This window comes from Erythrolamprus reginae, chromosome 2, assembly GCF_031021105.1.
Source record: "Erythrolamprus reginae isolate rEryReg1 chromosome 2, rEryReg1.hap1, whole genome shotgun sequence".
Taxonomy (NCBI): Eukaryota; Metazoa; Chordata; class Lepidosauria; order Squamata; family Dipsadidae; genus Erythrolamprus; species Erythrolamprus reginae.
Genome location: NC_091951.1, coordinates 80,751,361 through 80,776,777, shown reverse-complemented (window position 1 = coordinate 80,776,777; position 25,417 = coordinate 80,751,361). Strand labels below are relative to the sequence as shown.

Below are 25,417 nucleotides of genomic sequence, written 5' to 3'. Positions count from 1 at the left end.
CTTGGGAACTTATAAAGGGCCCCCTATATCGTTTTCTATTGACCCTAAGGTCCCCCCGGTCAGACTTAAGCCCCAAAGGGTGCCTTTACCTCTTCTTCCCAAGCTTGACCTACAGCTCGACAAACTCATAGCCCAGGGCATCCTGGTCCCCGTAGAACAAGGGCCCTGGGAAACGCCAATAGTCACCCCTCTAAAACCAGATGGCTCCTTAAGAGTCTGTGCGGACTATAAATCCACACTCAACAAAGCCCTCCAACATCACCCATACCCCATTCCAGTAGTGCAACAAATCCTTCACTCTTTGGGGGAAGGGAGGGTATTCGCAAAGATCGACCTCGCACAGGCATACCAACAACTCCCGGTTGATGAACCAACATCTCTAGCACAGACTATCGTTACCCACAGGGGTGCTTTTAAATGCACCAGACTACAATTTGGGGTCAGCATAGCCCCTGGGATTTTTCAAAGCATAATGGAACGTTTATTGACCGGGGTTAAAGGGACTATCCCCTACTTTGATGATATACTAATTTGTGGGGAAAACCAAGAACAACTAAACCAAAGAATAAGGGAAGTTTTGCATAGACTGCAATCCAAGGGCTTGAGGATCAAACCTGACAAATGCGTGTGGGGAACTGAGAGTGTAGAATTCTTAGGATATAGAATAGATGGGAATGGTATCCACCCCACTGCCGAAAAGTTAAAAGCTATTACAGAAGCGCCAGAACCAAAAACCAAAACTGAGCTACAAGCTTTTCTAGGCCTTCTTAATTTTTACTCTATCTTTTTGAAACAGAAGGCAACGGCAGCAGAACCCCTACACCGGCTGCTTCAGAAGGGAATTCCCTGGACCTGGGGCAAAACTGAGCACGAAGCCTTTTTCCAAATTAAACAATTATTAACCTCTAAAAGCGTGGTGGTTCAATATAGTACATTACTACCTATCAGGCTTACATGCGACGCTTCACCTTATGGGGTAGGTGGGGTATTGGCACATGTTCTGCCTAATAATACTGAAGCCCCAATCGCTTTCTTTTCCAGAACAATGACCAGCACTGAAAGAAATTATAGCCAACTAGATAAGGAGGCTTTAGCCTTAGTGGCTGGGGTTAAAAAGTTCCATAACTATCTGTTTGGAAGGAAGTTTGAATTGATTACTGACCACAAGCCTTTACTGGGCCTCCTGGCCTCTAACAAACCAACACCCCCATTTATGTCCCCCAGACTAATTAGGTGGGCCTTATTTCTTTCGGGATACCAGTATGAGCTCATTCACAAAGGGGGCAAAACCATCAACCACGCTGATGGCCTAAGTAGGTGCCCTATGTCAGACTTAGTTGAAGACCCAGCCCCATCTGAGGATGTGTTAATAATAGACTTTGAGGAAAATTCAATAACAACAGCTAAGGAGGTGGCGGCACACACCCAGCAAGACCCAACTCTACAAAAGGTTATTAACTGTGTACTAAAGGGTTGGCACGGAGACCCCGAGGAGGCAAAATTAAGTGAGTTTAAAACCAAAATGTTAGAATTATCTTTTATTAAGGGTTGCCTATTGTGGGGTGATAGAGTAATCATTCCTGAAAGCTTGAAGACCAAAGTACTCACTATGTTACATGTAGGCCATCCTGGTATTGTCAGAATGAAGAGTTTAGCCCGAGGGCACTTGTGGTGGCCAGGTCTGGATGCAGACATTGAACAGTGGATAGCCAAGTGTGACCCATGCCAGGAGTCACGGCCTAATCCCCCCAAAACAGCTCCAGTAGAGTGGGAAAAGCCTGCTGGGCCTTGGTCCAGGATACACATTGATTTCGCAGGCCCAATAGGGTCTCAGTATTTTCTGATTGTGGTAGATGCTTTCTCCAAATGGGTTGAGATAATTGCAATGAGTAATATCACCACTTGTGCTACAATAAGGGTTTTGCACCATTTGTTTGCCACTCATGGCTGTCCTGACATCTTAGTGTCAGACAATGGGCCCCAATTGACAGCCAGGCAATTTGAAATATTCCTCAGTAACTTGGGGTCAGACACGCACTCACATCACCTTACTCGCCATGGGTTAATGGTTTGGCGGAACGGTACGTAAGGGTGGCCAAAGAAGCATTGCGCAGAGCAGCCCTGGAGAAATTCAGCAACATTTGGACCAATTCTTGCTAGTACAGCATATTACACCCAATTCCCTTACACACAAGAGTCCTGCAGAAATTCTAATGGGTAGAAAACTCAGATCACCTCTGGACAGGTTACACCCACGATATTGTAATAATAAATGTCTTGATTATATGTGTGTAAATCCTGAAAGAAATTTGTACCTGGGACAAAATGTTTTTGCTAAAAAATTTGATGGGGGGTTGAATTGGATTAAGGGAAAGATTGTGCAGCAAACTGCTCCCAAAACATATTATGTAAAATTAGAAGATGGCCGCATGTGGAAGCGGCACATTGATCACTTGAGAGGACGCATTGAATCCTCCCAGGGACAAACCACTAACGAAAACTCTTTCCCCCATCAGACTTTTACTCACAACCCGATTTACTGGAATTACAAATGGACTTACCGAGCCAGGAACGGTCCTCCAGCGACGCCGAGCCATCTTCGTCCTCAGAGGTCGGTGTTGTGCCTGCCCACTCAACTCAGCAGGCTGGAGCTCAAACTCGGCCCCAGCCGCACTGGGGAGGTACAGGCGAACCGACCTCCACCGCTGAAAGCGAGGACTTAACTGATCTGCGCAGGTCGGAGAGAGCCTCGCGTAGACCGAGCAGATTGGAAGACTATATCACATGGTTAACTGATTGACATATTCTGAACTAAGGAGGGAGGGGTGTTAAATCCTATGTAAATAGTTAAAGCCTTGTACAAAGCTGTCTCCGGGCAGAAAATTTAAATAACAAGAGGTCGCATCTGATTGGTTCAGACACATGACAGTTCCTTTTGGTGCGAGCCGCAAAAGTATAAATAGAGCGGCTTTTCTCATTGACAGAAGACGCGTTCCCTGCTGAGTGTCACTTCCAAAAAGAGCTAAATAAAGGGACCGTCTTTTGAACCTGCCTGTCTCGAGTATTCTTCACTTACACTTATGTTTTAAAAGAGTTCCAAAAGATCGCGAGGTTCTGAGGAAACATTGTGCCACCTGCAGTAATGAGAGTTCTTTCAGGGAGAGACCATATGAAAAGCACACCTGCTCATGTGGAATAGATCCAATCATTATCCCTTTTTTAAATGTAATTTTTATAGAGATACACATGTACATTTTACAACCCCATTATGGCAAGATGCTCTGGTAGATGCAAGCAAAGGTATTTAACACAAATAAAACCAAAGTTACTATGGAAACAATAAGTTTCTGTTTTCTGCCATAAATCAGGGGGAAATCTGGTAGCAAGTTTTTTTAACAGATTTTATTAAAAGGCATCTGTTTGCATGAGTTGATAGAAACATAGAAACATAGAAGACTGATGGCAGAAAAAGACCTCATGGTCCATCTAGTCTGCCCTTATACTATTTCCTGTATTTTATCTTACAATGGATATATGTTTATCCCAGGCATGTTTAAATTCAGTTACTGTGGATTTACCAAGCACGTCTGCTGGAAGTTTGTTCCAAGGATCTACTACTCTTTCAGTGAAATAATATTTTCTCACGTTACTTTTGATCTTCCCCCAACTAACTTCAGATTGTGTCCCCTTGTTCTTGTGTTCACTTTCCTATTAAAAACACTTTTGATGGCTTTTAATAATTTTTGTAGTCAGAAAGGTTGCTATCAGACTCCTCCTGATTTGAGGCTACCATAAACTAACAATACTTTCCTCCTGCAAAGTATAAGGAACATGTAATGGCCTAAGTCAGTGCTTCTCAACATTTCATGCCCCTCCCAACTCTCTGATCTGGGCCCTAATAGATTTTAGTGTTAATATTTTTTTATTATTATTATAAGCTGCAAGCAAACTGCTCTACCCACTTACCTGGAAGTAAATTACACTGAATTCAGTGGAGCCTGTTTTTGGTTAGGCAGGCATAGACTATCGTGGTTTGGGTCCTCTTTTGACATGGGGACAAGCCACCTTAATCAAGCTGATGTTTTGGACTCGCCAGCCTGACCTATAAGCACCGCCTCTGCCAGGCACTCACAGCAAATGATGTGGAAGGAGGCTTTAGGGTGCCTTTCGAAGCTTTCATCCAGCTGCAGAGGATGCTCCTCCTTGTCCAGCAGCAGGTTTGCCACACCATTCATGGCTACCATGGTGCCCCCTGAGAACCCATGCAGCCGCCCCGTCCCGCCTGGCCACCTTTTTTTTCTGGGCTTGGAGCAGCATGCAACTGGGAAAACACTCCCCCATCTGGGGGAATCAATCAAGAGGGACCATGCATGTTCCCCAGGTCACACATGCCTTCTCTGGCATCACTCCATGCTCCCCCAGGGGCCGACCCAGGGGTGGGCTGCTGCCCGGATGGGGAGAATGCAGTGGGGTAGCGAAAATGGAGCGCCATCCCGGAACACCCAATTTGCACTGAAAGATGTTGAAAGAAAATGCAGGGCGTCCTGCATAAGCCACGCCCACAGTGTGCTAGTAAAAATTTTGGTAGCCTTTCACTGGGCCCACCCAACTATTTGAGAACCACTGGCTTAAGTGATGCTCTGAATTACCAATACCATTTGATTGTATACATCTGTCTGTTTATTATATTGTATTTGTAATCCATTCTTTCTACTTTTATTACCTTTGTAGATACAGAGTTTGCCATGGGTTTGTTACTATGGTCAAATGATTGGATTGAATTATATTACCAATGCTGGACACTGATCTTTTTCATACTTAAAATTCAACTATTTACTAACCAATGCATGTTATTTGATATCACGCTCCAGAATAACAGCATTTATTAATATTTTGGGGAAATGGTGAATAAGTTTTCAAAGTTTGCATTTAATTTGAAGGATCTAATAACGTATGCCATAAGCATAGCAGTAAAATAACAATAAAGCTTGATATTTTCATGCGTTATTACAATTAAGCAGTTAAGGACCTGAAGGCAATACAAAATTTGAATGCAAGTTTTATTTGTCCAATTTTTAATGAATACCATTTTAAGAACATTGGCCTTGAAGTCCACAGAGCCCACTTAATTTAACACGGTGCAAATGAAGCCATTGTAGGTTCTGCAAAGCGCTACAGAGGAAGAATAGAACATCATGATGGGTAAAATAGATCCTCATGCTTTCATATGTTACAGTGGAGATTTTCTGAAAGGACTTACGGGATTGTACATCTGATTGAACAATTGTTCAGCTTGCTACATTGCAAAGGTGGGAAGAATGAAGCACAGACAGGAAAAGAAGGAAAGATCCAGGAAAACAGTATTAGCTTAGCAAAACTGGCATATTTGCACAGAAGAACTTGGAATTTTAAAAAGAAGAAGAAATTTTAAGTTTCTAAACATTCCTTACTGAATGTGAGAAGCTCTAGGGAAAAATAAATGTTGATTTTGGCTCATAGAAAAGAATGGCTAGAGTACAAAATCCAAGGGTTGTGTTACTTTCCCTTTCTCAAATGAAATAATCCATGAAATACAGAAAGCTGTCCACTGCTGATGATACATTAAGTGCTGGTTTCTAGCAATGAATCATTAGAAGTGTTTTTGGCCAAGGCTGCAATTTATCATCAAAGGTTCAAAGATGGTAATAAGAAAGATTAATTAGACTTTATTGTTAAATGTAGAGGTTTCTTTTTCATATTAAGATAAGACTTAATTTCCATTTTATTTGAATATAAAATAATGTATGACATAATCAGTAGTGGCCACATCTAAGAAGTGATGGAAAATTATAGCTGATAATTATAAAGGCAGTGATATAAAATTGAAAACAGAGACATCTTTTGAAATAAACATCAATAAGTTATTTTATTTTTCATAACCTCCTGTGCATGTATCAACAGTGCTTTCACAGGTATGATATCACAGCCTGGTGCAAGGATCCAAAGTTGGTCAAAAAAGTCAACATGGCAGCCGTGACTATCATACCCCTTTTTGTGTATGTTACAGGTAAGGCCTTAATTGTTTGATTCCAGACAGCTCTATCATCCAAATTTTTCTAGCTCAGTTACTAACTTTGCATTAGAAACATTCTTCAGGATTCCCACTTCACCTTTCAGATGCATGCTTCAAACAGGAAAAGTGAAGCCTCATAATTTGATGGGTCTTGCTTTCATAATGTTCTCCTAAGATTAATTCAGATTCTATTTAATCTATTCCTGATTTCCCAAAATAAAAATATGGAACTAGCAGGGACAGGGGGAGGGTGCAAAATACATTTCTTCTCCTTAAACTAACTCCAGAAAGAGTTTCATTTTTGATTTCTTATAATCATGATCATTTCCCCTTTTACAACAGATACGCAACTGTTTAGCTTCCTCATACCTTTAATTTCTAGACCCATTAGTTTTCATTGCTCGAAAACAGCGGTGTCAAACTGGATTTCTTTGAGGTCCAGATCTGCATTGTAGTTCTTCTCTGCAGGCCAGCGGGGAGAAGGGGAGATGGGATATACACCTCCTGTAGCACTCTACTGGCCAAAATTGGGCCTCCACGTGGCCCATTTTTGGCCAGCAGAGTGCTGCTGAAGATTGGAAAGGCAAAAAATGGGCTGTGAGGGGGCTGCACGTAGCCACCTGTGAGGGGGCTGCAAAGTCCATTTTGGTCAGCAGAGGTACAACAGGCTGGTCTTTTGATATTTCCAAGTTGGCCCCACAGGCCAGATTTAAGCACCCCATGGGCTGGATCCAGCCCACGGACCTTGAGCTTGACACTCCTGCTCTAAAATAATTTTTTAAAGGGATATATGTTAGGGATAAAACATTTTGACTGTTGCCATTTTCATTAGAAACCAAATGTCCAAAATCAGTGATTTTCTTACAACTGAAATGCCTGCATTTCAAGATTTCTGATGACCATTTTCTTCTAAATGATTATTTGAATTTAATGAAACCAAATAAAATAGAAATCAGAAATTATCATTTGTTGATCATTATTATTCACAATCTATGTTTTCCTTCGAACAATGTAGATGTTAGCTTTAAGATATAAATAACATGATGAAATGGAGAGGGACATTCTTGCTTTTATTAAGTCTTCTCTTTTCATTCAGAAAAACATTTGAAAAAAACTACTTCAAAAAGCAAAACAAATCTGTCCCTAGGTTAAAGTTCTGCAGAGAAATGATGCTGCTATAAGCTAAATCAATCAAAATATTACAAAAGTTGAATGAGGCAAAAAGGCTTGATAGTTTAATATTCTAGTCCCTTAATGGACAACAAGTGATCAGCTGTTACCAAGTATGAACAGGGTTTCCATGGAAAAAAGCCAATCTACCCATTTTCCCCACTAACTATATCAATTGTCAATAGTTTGATTGCTAATTTCACAAATATCTGGTTTATTTCCAAAACCACACTTGGGATCTTAGTAGTAGACAAAATAAAATAAAAATAAATAAAATTATACAAGAATTGGTTTAAATGAAAAAAATAAAATTATACATGAATTAATTATTATTTTGAAGTGGACAGTCTAACACTTTAAAAGTTGAACTTTAAAATCATATTTACTTTCCTAGAACTAGCATGGCATAATCTAGCAAGAAGGGTCCCGAAGGTCTTGCATGACTGCAGTAACATGCAAATTTGTAAGAAAGAATAACTTCTACACATAATTTAAATATAGTGTTCATGGCCCAAATATGCTATGGATATCAAATCGATAGTGGTGCACTAGATGTATTTTGTGCTATATTGAACCTACCAGATTACTTCATATCAAAGTTTAATTAGCTGACAGTGATGAGGTGTATGGCTATATTTTGTTTTTTAGTATGCTATCTTGAACTGCAAAGCATCAGGTGCGGTATAAGTAGAATATTCATTTATTTTGTAGGTTACCCAGATGCCATGTACAATGTGCATAAAATCTTAAACAGTATCCTTGTTTTTAATTATTGCTCACATTATATATTCCTTTCCACGGTATCATGAAAGCCAGGAAACAGCCAAATTTAAACATTAAATTTTCCCTCTTCAGTTAAAGCATTGTACCTTGATTAATTCATTAAAAACATGACTATTAACAAATTATGAAAGGCAAACATGATATTTAAATCAGGAAATATGCCATGAGTTTGTCTTTCAACAAAGACTACATAAAATAGTAACTGACATATGGATAAATAAGGTATGATGCTAAATGTATTAATGTATTAGTTTGATAATTATTAGTTCAAATTTGATCAGATGAGCTAGACAACCTCCAATATTCAATCAATAGGGTTTTTTTTCCTTATGAACAAATCTAAAGCACTACTAATTAAAAAAAATTCTACTTTAAGCTTATAACAATCCTTTGATAATAATACATGAGATGCAAACAGTTTAACTAACAAAAACCCTTTTAGTGTAAAAATTGATAAAGTATCATGTCAACATTTCAAATCAATTCTTTGAGCTGGAAACTAACATTTTTCACTACAAAAAATGCCAATATGCAACTAGATTAAGAATCACTAATATTCCATCATGCTTACCTTTTGCAGTTGTGCTTCTAGCTTACTACACTCTTCCTTCTTTTGTTCTATGGCTATTTCTAAAGCCTTTAATTTGGAGTCTCTTTTCAGGCCTGCTGAAGCCAACGATGATGCATGTTCTTTGAGGTCAATTAAGCTAGACTAGAAAAAAAGATACAGGACACAAATTGAAAGTGAGGATTATCAGAAGATACTAAATTGATTGCAATTGCTAGTAAACCTTTCACAGTAGATTGTGAGAGATATAGTTTTCTGATGAGTGGTAATGCCAATATCTCAGAATCTATTGATTGAAGCAAGAAGTCTACCTACAATGTGTTCACGTGGAGGCAGAATTTATAGATAATCTTCTTTTGTTTTTTGTTAGTCAAACAAAAGAAAAAGAACTTCAATTCCATAATCAAAGCCACCATATTGTTCAATATTACTCTGTATGATCCTGGCACACATTTCCCCATTCTGAGCTACGTAACTAATTAACTATCAACTAGACCAGAGGTCCCCAAACTTGGCAACTTTACGACTTGTGGACTTCAACTCCCAGAATTCTCCATGCTGCATAGTTGGCTGGAGAATTCTGGGAGTTGAAGTCCACAAGTCGTAAAGTTGCCAAGTTTGGGGACCTCTGAACTAGACCATGAAATAGCAGTGGAACCAAATGCCTAGCAATATCATTCTAGGATTCCTTAGAATCATATTTAACAATTATTCCCTCATCAAATACATTTAAGGTGTAAGAGTGAAGATCTCATCCAGTAGATAAAATAGTAAGATTGTTCTGCTTCACATAAGTTTGACAAATCTGTCACTAGGAAATACCTGTGCAGGTCATATGCATACAACTTTCTCAGCATTAGTACAGAAATTTTTTTTCCCCAGATTATTTTTTCAACATTACAGTCTAGTCCAGGGATCGGCAACCTTAAGCATTTAAAGAACCATTTGGACCCATTTCCCACAGAAAAGAAAACACAGGGAGCCACATAAGCCTTCCCATGCCTATTTCCTGAGCAGCCACAAAACTAGCCTATGTAGTTGAATTAAACATTCTAATAAAACTTTTCTTTTTTTGGATTTATCCATGGTTGGCCTACCCGAGATTTAAAAAGCACAATAAATAGCATGCCGATGGGTCACACATTAGCAGTTGTGAGAGACAGGGAGCCTCAGCAGAGGAATGAAAGAGCCACATGCAGCTCCAGAGCTATGGGTTGCTGACCCCTGGTTTAGCCTACAGCTTAGAATACCCCATGATCTCCCAATAGAGAGATCTCCATATTTTACTGTTAGGTTTTGCTAGAATGGCCAATGTCAGGTGGATTCTGCCCTATCCTTTGACACTGTTTATAAATATTCATAAAAATTGAAGGATTCCAAAAGTTCTTGGGTTGAAGTATGACCTACTTATAACATTTAAATTGCTTTATAACACTTGAATCCCTACAATAAAATGTTTTATTAGTTGCAAATACAGACCTCTTTTTCTGTCAGCTCTGCTTGTAAAGCATTAACTTTTTCTTTCAGGTCTTTGTTTTCTTTTTTGAAGGATTCAATCTCTTCAATTCTTTCACGGTCATCTCTCTCCCTCTGCTCCTTTAATCGCTCTATAATTCTCTCCTAAAAGCATAAAAATAATACTATATTTTGAAACAGAAGCGGCAGCTTGATAATGCACCAAATTACATTTTTAATAGAAAATAAAGCATGGCATTCAACAGCAGAACATACATAACAAGGCCATAATAGAAGCAATTACACCTTAGGTCAGAATTTATCCAGTGTCACCCACCAGGCTCAAGTGTTGATAACCACTAAAATGTTATGTGAGAAAGAATTCAGATGCTTGAGAATTTGTTTTTGCTAAGACAGGTAGAAAAAGCAGGCAGTCTACTGAGCTCCCAGTGAGAGGTTACACAAACCTGGGTAGTGTAGAATTTGGGAATATATCTGTCTCTTGAATGTGGGCTCTTGATCGTCTGTATAAATAACTTCTAGTAGGTTATTTTTGCAAAATGAAGGGTTAGGTTTATTTCATTAAAGAAATTTGATTAATGAAATAAATGGGAGACGGGGCATTGGTCTTACTTGATATGTCCATTCTCATGGCAATTCATAGTCACTTTTTTTTTTTTGCTCTAGTGAAAAACTGTCTCAAAATGGCCATCTGCCCCTCAAAGCCACAATCCAATTCAATGGAGAGCCAAGGAGCTACAGTCAGACCACCAGAACAGAAAGCAAAGTCCCCAAAGGCAATTTGGCTAGCTCTGAGCCCAGATCTAGCCTAGGCAGATTGTAACAGCAAGGGCAGCTATCACCCTACTCTATCCACAGCCTTGAGGAACAGCTCATCGTCGTGACAGCATCTTCGATTGAAGGAGAAGCTTAAAAGACTATTTCTACAAAGGGCTAACAGGGATCTTTTCTTTACTGACTAATCCTAACCGAAAAAGCTGAGGAGCAAACTCTTAAGCGTCCTTTAGAGATAGGACTGTGTTGAACTGGGCTGTTGGCAGGGAGGCATTCCTAAATGTTTTAGTCATAGAGCTGGAGGACTAGAGCTACTCATCCTGGCCTCTCTGGAGGATGCCATGGAGAATGTAAGAATAGATTTGGAAGAATGTAAACTTTCTAAATGTAATTCTTCACTTTTCTCAAAGGAATAAATAATTATTGTAAGTGTGCTAATATTCCAGACCAAATTAACATCCTAAAGAAGGAACCAAGCTACAGGCCCACTCTCAGAAGCCAAACAAGCAATATACTCAGGGGGGGGGGGGGTACATACTTCACTTGAAAAGGTATACTCTTAAAAGAGTGTGTAAATATTTGTGTTTCCCTAATAACCTTAGCCCTTTTCTTCTGTAGTACAATATGGTACATCACACAAAAGTGCTTTCTGTTTGATCTGTACTATAGCAAAAGCTATGTATCATACTACATGTACAAATATATAACTAATGTTAATATTATTGTGAGATTTTTAACATTCAAGTGAAGCCATTTATTTAACCAACTAATCAGGTCTTAGTCAAGGGACTTTCCAAGTGTACACACTGGGAGATTTTTGACATAGAAAAACAATCATCTCTAATATCAATGATCTTGAAATAAGAATGTTGGTACAGAACAGGCATTATTAGCTACTGCATTTTAAAAGCATTTTTATAGAAAAGCTGAAAATCCTTATACGGATAGCAATGATGAACTGCACTAATTAAGGCAAACATACAATATTGGCAAATTTATATATTTCTTACATGTCAAAGAAAATGGTAGAATATTCACTTATTACTTGTTATTATTGCAACACTAGCTCAATCCCACACTGACCGAATAATTTAGTTACACTTAATTCCTGTGCCAAGAATTCCTAGAATTATAAACACCAATTTAGTTGCATCCATATTTAATTAAAGTAATAAATCTATTTCTAAATATCTTTACTGTCCACCATTTTAAAGATTGCACTAATACAAGTTTCTACATCATTAACATTTTCAGGATTCACTTTATCCTAAGAATAAACATGCAAAATAGGGATAGATAGACAGACAGACAGACAGACAGACAGACGGACAGACAGATGGACAGACAGATAGACAGATATGCATCGATATTAGATATGTATATAATATACATAAATACACCATACATATAATATAAATACACCATAAATACACCATACATACATACATATAAAAGATGCATGTAGTATATATACATACACTATACAATATACAGTAGAAAACAATAGCTACTGTTCCATGTTGAAATGCTTCTTGCTTCTATACACAAAAAACATGAAGTTGCCCATACCCTATCAAGATCTCAGCTCATAAATCTCATGGCTCATCCAGATTTGAAGTCAACAGATCTAGTGAACTTTGTCAGTTCTCTTACTAGAAGTGTATTCTCTGATTTCCATAAAAAGGCTCTGATAGCTTAGCCTTAGAACCCAGGATATTTGATATATGTATTATTACTATTGAGAGATATTCCAAAATATTGATAATCAGGGGAAATTAGATATTTTTACTTTATCTTACTCCAAACAAAGATTTTTCATTGTATTTCTTATCAAACAAACTACTGGCTAACATGTGTATTCTACAGATTCTGTACCTGGAAGATGAACTTGATACATCAGCAAATTGTCTGAACAGAAATGTGGGTCTCATTTGAAATACTTCTTATGAAAATTATTGAAGTGTCAACTGAATTGCTTCTCCAGAAGATATTGCTCTTCCTTTACTGGACTCCAACTTTCCATCCCATTTTCCCTTTAGTCAAGGCAAATCTACATTGAACTGTTCCAGATATGGCCCTGTTCTTATTTATGAATTGCTAGAAGAATTGGGTGCATGTGAGTTGGGCAGCCATATAAATATTTAATAAAAACATAACTAAATTATAATTTCCCCAATTGTATTGTGACAGATAATTTATTTGGTAAAATAAATTTAGTGAAATAAATATTTTGTCTGAATTTATTTTGTAAAATATTTGAACATTTCATTACATATGGCAACATGATATCTCTGGAAACTTTGGGGACAGGTATTAAATTCTCTTGTTTATAGGGAGGATCAGTTGATTATGATCAATTAAAGTTTATTAAAGTTTATTTAGCAATATGGTTATATAGATACAAAATGTAAGTCATAAATTGTTCACCAGCAAAAGCCCTTCTCAAATTGCAGAGCTGTAGAAAAGAGCTACCATCATCTCTTGTTATTTGTTTGTTTTGTCTTATCTTAAAATTTGATAATAGCTTTCTTTTCCCTTTAAGTGTCCAGCAGCCAATTGCCCCTCACATTCCAGGTTTCCTTACATTTCTGGCTTGTAGGGAAGTAATCACTTTGCACTCTACACAAATACAAATTATCGTTACATCACATTTATTACTAAAATAGTGGCCATCCTTAATTTTAAATGTGAAAAGTTACTGTAGATTAGTTAATTAAGAGCTACCCTCAGCTATAGTTTGAGAATTTTCTGGACAGAAAATGATAAAGTGATAAAGTTCATAAGTCTGTACAATAAAAAGGCTCTTGTAATACTTAACATTGCTTGTTACCATAGGTAAAATAATTAGGCTTGGGGGGAGATGAAATAATGAGAATTTCTTGTAGAAAAGAAAAAATGAAAACACAACTAAACCGTTGTGGTTAGCTCTGGCCCTGCTCCTGTCCCAAGGACTGTGGATGTGGGGGAGACATCCACATGCTGCAGGCCTGTTTTGTCCCCGGTGGAATCTGCTGATGAAGGCTCCTCTGACCAAGAAGACATGACTGACAGGGAGGAGGAGAGTGTGGCAGACAGCTCAGAAGGAGATCAATTATCTAGCTCCTCCTTGGATTCAGAACAAGAGTTAATGATACAGCCACGCATGCGGAGAGCGATGCATAGGCAACAACAACTGAGAGATTATTATCAAAGAAAACGAGGCCACCTGTGGTTGGGTGGGGCTGTGGTAATTAGTGAGGCTGCTATAAATAGCTTGTGGGTTTGGCCATTGTGGAGGATTATCTGATCGTTGTGTTTCAGGGCTGCTTTACTGACTTTGACCTTTTGTGTGCTGATTTTTCCCCGCTTTGAAACTAAACCAGAGCAAAGTGTGTTTCACTTTGTGAAAGAAGAAGGACTGTGAATTGCCTCACAGCTGCAAGCTAAGTATCACAGAACTGATAAGGGACTTGTACAAATTACCAGTTTGTTTGGAGACGAGTGCTCTTTGCTATACCAAAAGAGGGCTTGGTTTAAGTGAATTTTCATTATAAAGAACATTGTTTTGAATTTTCAAATGTGTGTGTGTGTCTGAAATTTGTACCTGTGCATTTTTGGTAGGAGTCTACCAGAGAGCCCGACAGAACATAAACCAAGTGGCAGAACACAAGAGAACATGTTGCAAAAAGATATATAGACACTCTCTCTTTTTTGCAAACTCGAAAGTAAACTTTTTGTTTCTTGGAGAAGTGAACTGTTAGAGAAGATGTGAATCAAATGGGGTAAAAGGCCTAATTTTCAATTGTCTAATTTTCCTAATTTATCTCTAATCAATATTTATCAATATTCCCAATATTTAGCACCTGGAAAATGTTCTTGACTCACAATAATGTGAAATAGCTACTTGAGTCTGACTTGGGTACCTGTGATAGTCCTCAAGAAAACCAGGGCCAAAAGGAAAATGAAACCCGTCTACCTAAACATATCTCTATTTCGTCCCCTTCCCAACATTGCAACATTTTTCTCTACTTCAGCTGTAATCTTAACATGGATAAATCAATCCTATCCTTTGACAGTGCAGCATATGGAAGAGCAAAGACAAAGGACATCATTTCATTCACATTTAGGCACAAAGTGATCCCATTTGCACTTGTCGAAGTTATATACAAACTAGAATACAGTCCTTGCCAGATTTTTCTACATTTTGTAATGCTGCTCACAATTTAACAACCTATACAAAGTGTATATGTTGAGGGAAAATGTACACTAATATAGGCATATGAGAAAAATTACATAAAAATGTTTACATTAAGGAAAGAATTATCCATTTGGGGGAAATGTATGCAATACACATGTGGCCCTTAAAAACCATTAAAAAGAACAAAAACTAGAATAGAAAATAAAAAACAAAAAACTAAGCACAATGGAAAATAGCAAATTCTCCAGTCCATGTGAGAAAAAATATCTCCCAAAATACTATGAATTTCTTTTAGGCAAGTTTAAAGTTATGATTTAAGATTAATTTGATTGCACAGCAGCACTTATACATTTTAATTATTATTTTTCCTAATCTATTGACTGAAATCTAGTTCTGTTGTCAGTCACACATTCTATTAAATGCTCAACATCATAATTCACAAACACAAAACAAAGAGGATTTGAACTGCAGTATCTCTGAACTGGGTGGTGACTACGCTTGTTAAAGTGCTTTTAGATATCATGTTTTGGATGTTTAACCACAAATATAATGAAATTGCAATAATGTATCCTTTCTAGTGTTGTTTTGTTTGGCAAGCATTCCTGGGTTTATATCTCTCTTCTTACAAGTCTAATGTAATGTCTTCCCCCGCCCCTACAAAAGCAAACAGGAACTAAATCACACAGGCCAAAAGCTCTGTATCGGGATGCATTAGAGTCCTGACTTGCAACAACATCAGCAATTCAAATTTTTACCATCATGAAACTCTTGGGCCAATCATAAATGTGGGTGAGAATGCCAAAGTTGTAATCCTTTAGTTGTCCAGACACTTGCAAATACTGTACATGTTTGGCACCTTAGGAAATGAATCCCTTGTGTTTGAAGACAGAAATCTTTACTAACCCAAACAGGATCTATGAATCCTGATGATCTTTATAGTTTTTCATTTTTCATTTATTTTATTTATTTGTTTTGTCAAGTACATATTGGTGGTGTACAGAAATATAATAATATTTATATGCATGATACTAGTAAAAGAGAAACATTAGGACTGGGGGCAGAAGGCACTCTGATACACTTATGCACAGTGAAATTGATCGTTTAGGAGAGATTTCTGTGTCCAAAGGACCAGCCAGTAAAACATCTGAACCAATTCTAAAAAGAAATTGTAGAAGAAAAGAAAGAGAAAACCTACCTTCTCAGAGAGGGCTTCTTCCAAGGTAGCTAGAGCTGTATCTGTGTTACTGGAATCTGTTTGTAGTGATTTCACACGATCTTTCAAATTAGTTAGTTGCTTGTCTTTATCTCTAAGTTGCTCCTGAAGATTTTCAATCTTTGTTGGGGCAGGGGAAGAGGAAAAATAACAAAATATTTCTTTGTCACAGAAGGCAAGGTTTAAGATTTCATACTATCCTAACAAAGCAAAGTATAGGTTGGGTGCTTCTTTCTGGAAACCTGAACTAGAACATGTACCCTGAAATTTATATTTAAAATCAATTTATCATGCTTTTTGGTCAAACATAAGAAACAGATTTGTATTTCAGCCTGATTTAACACAGCATTTTTCTCCCCAAGACTGGACCTAAATTAGAGTGAAAAGGTAAATGTTCCCCCGCACATGCATGCTAGTCGTTTTTGGCTCTAGGGGTGGTGCTCATCTCCATTTCTAAGCCAAAGAGCATTGTCTGAAGACGTATCCATGGTCATGTAGCCAGTATGATTAAACATTCTTACCTTTCCACCTATTTAGGAAGTAGTCCCTATTTTTCTACTTGCATTTTTTATGTGCTTTCAAACTGCTAGGTTGGCAGAAGCTGGGACAAGTAACGTAGCTCACTCCATTACGCAGCACTAGGGATTCAAACTGCTGAACTGCTAACATTCTGATCGACAAGCTGAGTGTGTTAGCCACTAAGCCACGCATCTCTTAAAATAAGAGTACTACAGTGGTACATCTACCTAAGAACACCTCTACTTAAGAACTTTTCTAGATAAGAACCTGATTTTTGTGCCTCTTCTTAAGAACTATTTTCTACTTAAGAACCCGAGCCCGGAAAAATTTCCCAGGAAATTTGAGAGCGGCACAAAGGCCCGGCCAGTTTCCTCTCATTCACCCTTTAATCCCAGCCATCTCAGGATTTTCTGGGGTGCCAGAGGAGCCTTTCAGTGGTGCTTAAGGAGGCTTTGGCAGTCCAGAGCAAACAAAGCATTTTCCTTTCTCTGGGCACTTGGAGAGGGAATAAACCACTTCGCTGTGGTGATTCCCTTGTGCTGCCTCCCATACACCTGGAGTAAGGTTGCCTCCTGGAGCGTCTGGGCATGGAAAGGCAAAAGGGGGTGCTTTGCCCCAGCTGGATCAACTCAGCGTTAGCCAACTGAGGAGTCACCACAGTGAAGGAAAGGCGCCAGCTACAAAGCAAGCGAGCGAGAGGAGAGGGGAGTCCTTCAGCATGGGAAGGAAGAGGCAGCAGGTAGCAGTAACAGCAGCCGCTACCTTTCAGTCAAAGGAGTGGGAGGTTCCCCTCTCACCCACCTGGGTTTCCCTTTCTGGCACAGTGTATGGGAGGCAGCCTCGCGCCGGGTGTATGGGAGGCGCATGCTCCTCCTCGCCGCCTCAGAGTCCCTCTTTTTTAAAAAAAAGCCTTTAAATTTTGGATTTTTTTGATTCCCTTCACCTCACCTTCTTCCTTCGGCAGCTACTGTCTTCCTCCTCTTCTTCCTCCTCCCACCCAAATTCTGAGCTTTTGTTTCTTTCCTAATGGGTTTGCACACATTATTTGCTTTTACATTGATTCCTATGGGAAAAATTGCTTCTACTTAAGAACCTTTCTACTTAAGAATCTGGTCACAGAACGAATTAAGTTCTTAAGTAGAGGTACCACTGTACTTTCTAGATTGTAATGTCTGACATAACTTACAAATATATGATAGAAATTATTTTGGAAACCCCCCAAGAGACAGAATTTTACCATGTCATGAACCTATACATTAATGTGATTGGGAGATGGAGGTTACATCTATTTGCTGTACAATTAAAAAAAAAGGTTGGGATACAAGAAAAATGTTAGTCTATGATACAGTTAGTCTGATACAGTAAAAAAACCACCTGAACAATATAAGAAGTGCAGTATTACATTTTATTTTCAACAGTACATAATGATATTTTAAATTTAAAGTTAAGCAGATTTCTACTTTTTCTTTATGTATTTGGGGAAATGGGACAAAAAAGAAGAAAAGAATAACAGAAACACTGAGAAAGTGGAGTGCTTAAGTAAATAAACTAATATTGCCCCCAAAATCTTGATAGATGTAAAGAAAATTAATGACAAATACAGGTAGTCCTCGACTTACAACTTTAGTGACTGTTCAAAGTTACAACAGCTCTGAAAAAGTGACTTACGACCACACTTCACACTTATCACCATGGCAGTATTCCCATGGTCATGTGATCAAAATTCAGATCCTTGGCAACTGACTCATATTTATGATGGCTGTAATGTCCCAGAGTCATGTGATCCCCTTCTGTGACCTTCTCACAAACAAAGTTTATGGGGAAGCCAGATTCACTTAACAGCCATATAACTAACTTAACATCGGCAATGATCCACTTAACAATTGTGGCAAGAAAAGTTGTAAAATGGGGCAAAACTCATGTAATGAATGTCTTACTTAGCAACGGAAATTTAGGGCTGAATTTCAGTTGTAAGTTGAGGACTATCCGTAATAAGTCTGCAATGATATCCTATTCAAAATAATTGCAGTGGTTCAGGAATTGATAGAGGTACTGGTACTGGTTACATCAATCTGAGTAGTTCATTTTTTTAATTTCATTGTAGTTTTTGTCATCATTATGGAATCTCTAATAGAGATTCTAATAGAAGATAAGAATTTGAATGACATTTCAGAGAGTATAAGCTCTCAAGTCCAAATGCTGTTCAATAAGATTGAATCGAAATAAATAAAAATCGAATTTTAAAAAAAGTAATGATAAGATGTATAAGAGAAAATAAACCATGGCAAAATGTTGCTCAATATTGATACATGAAATATAGTTGATATGTGAGCCTGTAATTATTATTATTTGAATATCCAACTCTGTGTTTTCTAATTATATATGGTAGTTTCAGCAGCGAAATCCATTTATCTTCCCTACCGGGTCGGAAGCGTGCATACACAGAAGGCTTTGTGTATGCACAGAGGGTTAAAAAAAAAGAAAATGGTGACATCCGTGTGGGTGGGCGGAGCCTTGTGCTGCTGTTGCTACCAGTTCTCCAAACCACTGGCAGCCGCCACTACCGGTACACCTGAATTGGGCTGAACCAGGGGTAGCATTTAATCCCTGGATTATTTTGTGTATTTTTTTTAAAAAATGACATATATTAAGCATATAAATCATAAAAGAAATGCAGAAATAAATGAATTAAAAATAGATTGAAGAGTCTGTTTAATATTCTACCTCTACCTTCCTCTGGGCAAAGAGAAAAACTAAACAGATCTAAGTATCTGCCAGGGTAAAGAACTAATGCTTCTTAGGAAAGAGTCTGTAAGTTCTTGTTTCTGTGCACACAAAGGGCTTATATGGAACTATAGAAAAATAGACAATCAGTAAATAAATTAAGAGTTTGCTATTTTACAACATTATGCATTCTCTGTTCACAGATCCAATGCTAACAGGTCTTCCAAAGAGCATGCATCATATTTTTTTTCATTTCTATGATGGATTCAACAACTACATTATGACACCCTGTGGAATTCTAAAGACACTACACATTTTGATTCTGTCAAAATATAGATGTGAATAGATATAAGTAAAGCAATCAAACAAACAAAACGGAGCAGGGAAGAGAATGCAGTTTGTATACAAAGTTTGGGCATTTTTTAAAATTATCCCTGGCTATAATGCATATAATAAACACCCTAAATTAATACCGTCTCCTGAGTGTTTATCTGAATTCTCATGTATTTACTTTATATCAGTTCTCTTAGAAATCATGATTTTACTACAAGCTTTATATGGGACTGTGGGTCTTAAAATGCCGCACTTAGCAAAAATGTTTTCCTTAAATTTAAAGGATACAGACATTAAATTATGTGCATTGTACTCTCTACTACACTTCCAAAATACAATGGTGAATAGAAGATCCTGTTAACTCCAAGTTTCAAAATATTTGAGCAATGTTAATATTGCTTTTCCCACGTACAAATCTAAATAATAATAATAATAATAATAATAATAATAATAATAATAATAATAATTACTGATGATTTCTTTATTTTAACTAAAAAAACTAATTAGATAAATGGGGGCGGGTGACCCACCAATTGTCAATGCACTAGTGTTCAATGTGTTTCTTACCAGAATATAGCAGACATGACCAGACAAGCTAAGAATCATATGTATAATCTCCAGCTGCCTTGTCTGCAATCAGATTACACAATTGTCTATTAAAATGACTTTACATAATCCTTAGGTATTTCCATAAATGGGTATAAACACATTTAGAGTTGCCACTCCATCTATTAAAAATCATTAAAATCTTTCATATGCAATCTTTTCAATTATGTGGCCTGTCAATAAGTTTCTAAGTGGTAAACTTGTCACTTTTCTGGCAAACATTTCAGGAATGCTTCTTAAATGCTCAAAGGATTTAGGGTAACTAACTGTCACCTGAAGACAAGTGATAGAAATTTAAGAACCCCAAAACAACGCAAAACAAAATCCCTTGTCATTTAAGTTTTTAAAAATAGTGTACTGGAAGCTACAAGTGGTGATGAAACACTATAATCACCAATAATTACAGAGAAGTATTAAAGACTTCTTTTAAAACTTTACTTAAAAGATTAATTGGAACTTTCACCACATATTTTTAAATGAAATCCAAAAAAAATCAATGTAAACTCAAACCATAATTTAAAAAGAATAATTCAACTATGAAGCTGATTTGATCTGATGTTCATTCTGCTGAGATTTAAAATTTATTTTCAGCCATAGTATTAAATTATGCAAGGAATCAAGCAACTTGGAAGAAAATGTATTCACAACTAGCTATGATATTAATTTTAAAAAATCAAAATAAGGCATCATTTTCCATGACCTCCTTAATTTTACATATTTAAAAATACACTTTTTCAATTGTTTTCCATGTGACGGAGAAACTAAATGTAGAAAAGGGACAGTAGTTCCTGCAGTATGCAAGATCTAATATATGGAAATTTAACATTTTCCTCTGTCTTCTTTCTGCCACATTTTTCTTTCATAAAATAAATATTCTGCTTGTACAGTTGTAGCAAAGTATTTTATTATATTTAATAAAGCAACTCCACCTTACTGGAGGGGCAATATATTAAGACTGGCTAAAGACTAAACTAAGAATCAGCATAATTTGTATGGACCATAAACTAACTGAATTATCCATATTTCTTCAGATATATGTTCCACTGAATTCAGGATGAATTGCTATCTGGTTCCTGTCTCTATAGTTTAGAGAAGATGGTCCCTCCTGGTCTACGGACACTGAATGAAATATGGCAATGTAAATATTGATCTATCTACTTTATAGCATTGGTGAAAAAGTTGTTAAGGTCACCTTAACTCTGCTTCCATTATAGGCTAGGAGAACTTCAGGGGACACAGCATAATAAAGAATAAGGCATGTCTGAGATGTGATCAAGTGAAAATGTGGACACTGTTGCATACAAACAACCATAAAAGGTGGTGCAGCAGGCAGAGTGCTGTATTGCAGGCCACTGAAGCTGACTGATAGATCTGCAGGTCAGTGGTTCAAATCTCATCACCGGCTCAAGGTTGACTCAGCCTTCCAACCTTCTGAGATGGGTAAAATGAGGACCCGTATTGTGGGGGCAATAGGCTGGCTCTCTTCAAAAGTGCTATTGCTAACATGTTGTAAGCCGCCCTGAGTCTAACGAGAAGGGCGACATAAAAAAATTGAATAAATAAATAAATAAAATGCCTTTAATCTGGAAAGGAAAGTGACAAATGGATTTCTCTTCTGGAGATTTTATATACACCAGAGTTGGACTGGACAGGAAGCATCTTCACTTTCATCTATATCTATAAACATGTTTTACATTTATTAAGACTTGAACCCATTCAGTTTTTAAGCTGAGTTATTCAAATCTTTCATTCCACATTTCAGGTATATGACTAATGCTAATTTTCAACCTACCGTAGTTTTTAATTCCATTCAGTCCATTTGTTGGTTTCATGTTATGCATCTCTTAAAGATTTTAGAATTACAGGCAACTTTGAATCCCCTATGGCACACTGTTTACATGTTTTAACTATGCATAGTGCCAAGTGTAAGCTGTTCAAAAGTCCGAACATAATATCTCAAAAAATTTAAAATAATAATTATAAGTCAACCAATTTAAGATATTTATTCTTTGCTTGTATAGTGGTATGTAGAAATGACCCTGGGAGGGAGGAAAAAGAGAGGCAGCCGAGGGAAAAGTCAGATAAAGGGTAACTTAGCTCACAGCAGGAATATGACCAGGGTAAGTGACTCAGAAGGTCTCCTCCCAGTGATGAGTTTATACTGGTTTGCATCTGTTGAGCAAACCAATAGCGGCAGTGGAAGGAGACTCCATCCATCCATCCAGACATCATCACAGATGCTCTGTGCAAGCTACCGGTGCAGTAGGCGGCTGTGCACCGGAAGCAGCTGTCCGATTGCACAATTTGGATGTGATCGCTCCGGTGCCAGTCCTTTGGGCACCACCATCTTTTTTCTTGGATTTTTGGTCTTTTTTGCTTCGTGCACATGTGCATAAGCAAAATCTCATGAGGGGATGCACACTTGTGTGAGATTTCGGCAATTTTTTGCTTCTGCGCATGCATAGAAGCAAAATTATGCTGGGGAAGCAAGCATGAACATGTGCATAGTGCATGCATGCAAACGAGACTCCTCGTGTTGTGCGTAGAGCACAGCGTAGCAGCAGGTAAGAAAATCTGCCCCTGAGGGGGGGGGGGCGCACATTTCCGAACCAGTAGCAAAGGTAAAGGAAACCCATTACTGGATCCTCCCTAGTTTCCTGAGCTGCAAAGTGGGCTGGGGGAGGAGTAGACATTCAGAATTACAAGATTATGTTGGTTTAATTTTACAGTAAAATAGAATTAATTCATCTAGCCATGTTTCCTATATAGTTTTACCTCACAAAGCTGACACTTTGGCCAAGGGTTTCCAATTAAACATCTTCCTCATTAACTTCAAATTTGAAATATTCCATAATATCAATATTCATATTCTGACTGACAACTTTATCCACTGACTGATCACTTATCTATTAATAACCAAGTATATGTCCAGCAGCTATCAAGTTGGGAAAAGAAATTCCAGGTTTATTGAACCTTGATCCTTCTACTTGCAAGACTTCAAAGGCTTCATGAACATATTATCTAATTATTATTATTATTATTATTATTATTATTATTATTATTATTATTAATGTCAGTACAACACAGCAAACGAGATCACTATGCTGGATTTCATATTTCATCACCAGTCGGGCACTTCCCGACTGGTGATGTAGTGGCGAATTATGTTTGCCGATCTCAGTAAAGCGGCCTTTTGCAATTGACAGATGGAGATTTTGTCAATTCCAATGGTTTTTAAATTATTATTATTATTATTATTATTATTATTATTATTATTATTATTATTAATTGGACTTGTATGCTGCCCCTCTCCATGGACTCAGGGCGGCTCACAACATATAGTAAAAAATATATACTATACTAATTGTACCCAATGCAGGTAATACTCAGAAATGTTTCTCAATAATTTCTCTAATTGTATAAAATATTTATTAGGAATAATCCCTCTTACAATATACATTAGCCAATGGATAGATATCAATGAATAGACATTTTACATCCTTTAGGAAACAGACTAGACTTTTACTATCTGATGGTATAACCAGAACATAAATCATATTGCTTGTAGCTTCAATAAGATTTGGAAATGAATTGAAAAAATATCCACCGAAGCTATGATATCATCTATCCATATGAACAGTTTGTATTCAATATCAATATAAACCTGCATATCTTGACATTGTCTAATGAAAGAAGCTATATAATCAAGAACTGAGTTAAAGATTAGAGAAGAGAAGGAACATCCTTGATTAATGCAATAGTATTGTTTAATGATTGATAAGACAAATATATTTGTAATGACCTTAGCCACAATAAAAATATCAAATTATAATCTAATTGGTGAGAGTTCACATCTGCTTACTAGTCCTTAAACTAGAAGAAACTTCTCATATACTAATTCCAAGTATTTTATTAAATGGTTTGTATAGGTTATGGAATAGTTTCTTCAGAAAATAATGAATCTCATTTTAAAGAAAATAAATTTGATTAATAAAGAGGTAAGTTTTGGTCACTCTAAAAGTCTGGAAATAATATAATCTCTTGGAAGACTAGGAAATACTTTTCACAAATTATCACTGATCTCAAGCCAAACATACTTCTCAGTTCCATGAGTGATTGAATGTGAAGACAAAAAAAAATATTTATGTAAAATACATTTCACAGTCATCCAGTAGAATAAGCTGTTTCATGATGTGAATCTGTTCCCCTTCATTGGAGGTCTTTAAACCTTCTTCGGAGATTGGAAAAGCTATTGGTTCAAAATGCTTTGGACACTCTGTGTTGAGCAAGGAGTTGAACTAAATGAACATTGAAGTCCCTTCCAAATCTATGATTCTGTAGTTCTAAGGCCCTGTGATTATCAGATTGTTGGCAACAAATAAATGGACCTGATCCAAGATCAGAAATACATTTAGATCTTTTTATAGCTCTAATTATGTTCCATAATGGGACATGGTTTTAATTTTACACAATATTCATATGTGTATAACTTGCTGCAGTAAGGTGTCATCTTAATAAAGTGATCTTGCACTTTAACACACTTCAAATCACAGTATTAAATCCATGTTTTTATAATTTTCACTTACAGTCAGTGTTTGCTTTAATGCTAAAATATTTTTTTCTGCAGGTCTTATTTAATTACCATGAATGGAAGAGTTTCGCAAGATAAAGAAAATGTTGTGCTGGCTTTAAAAAAAAAAGGAAGCCATACTAAATCCCTGTTAAATAAATAAGTAGCAAAGAGCAGTCAATGGTCTCTTCTATTGAAGTAGAAGAAGCTTTGTAGAATAAAATACATTTTGATCAATGACTTAAAAGGAAAGAAGGAAATCAGAAGGTAGCGGGAGGAAAAGAGTGGGAAGACCACTCAAAGACACTATTGTAGAAAGCAGAAGAGGAACAAAGTACACACTGAAAACTTCTAAAAGGAGAGAAAGATTAACAAGATCTAAAGAAATTTCATCGAGCCAAACATTCATAAGCACTATTGTAAGTAATAAACGTAATTAAAATGTATTGTAT

General features: G+C 37.1%; 1 protein-coding gene across 1 annotated transcript in view; it reads right to left on the bottom strand.

Annotated features, from left to right (window-relative positions):
* The window catches only part of ERC2 (ELKS/RAB6-interacting/CAST family member 2), a 384,099-nt gene that overhangs the window by 94,468 nt on the left and 264,214 nt on the right, over positions 1 to 25,417 (bottom strand). The window contains exons 7-9 of the mRNA XM_070735759.1: positions 16,196 to 16,333; positions 10,053 to 10,193; positions 8,577 to 8,717 (exon numbers count right to left, since the gene is read on the bottom strand). Coding sequence (XP_070591860.1) covers positions 8,577 to 8,717; positions 10,053 to 10,193; positions 16,196 to 16,333 — 420 coding nt within the window. The remainder of the gene's footprint in view (positions 1 to 8,576; positions 8,718 to 10,052; positions 10,194 to 16,195; positions 16,334 to 25,417) is intronic.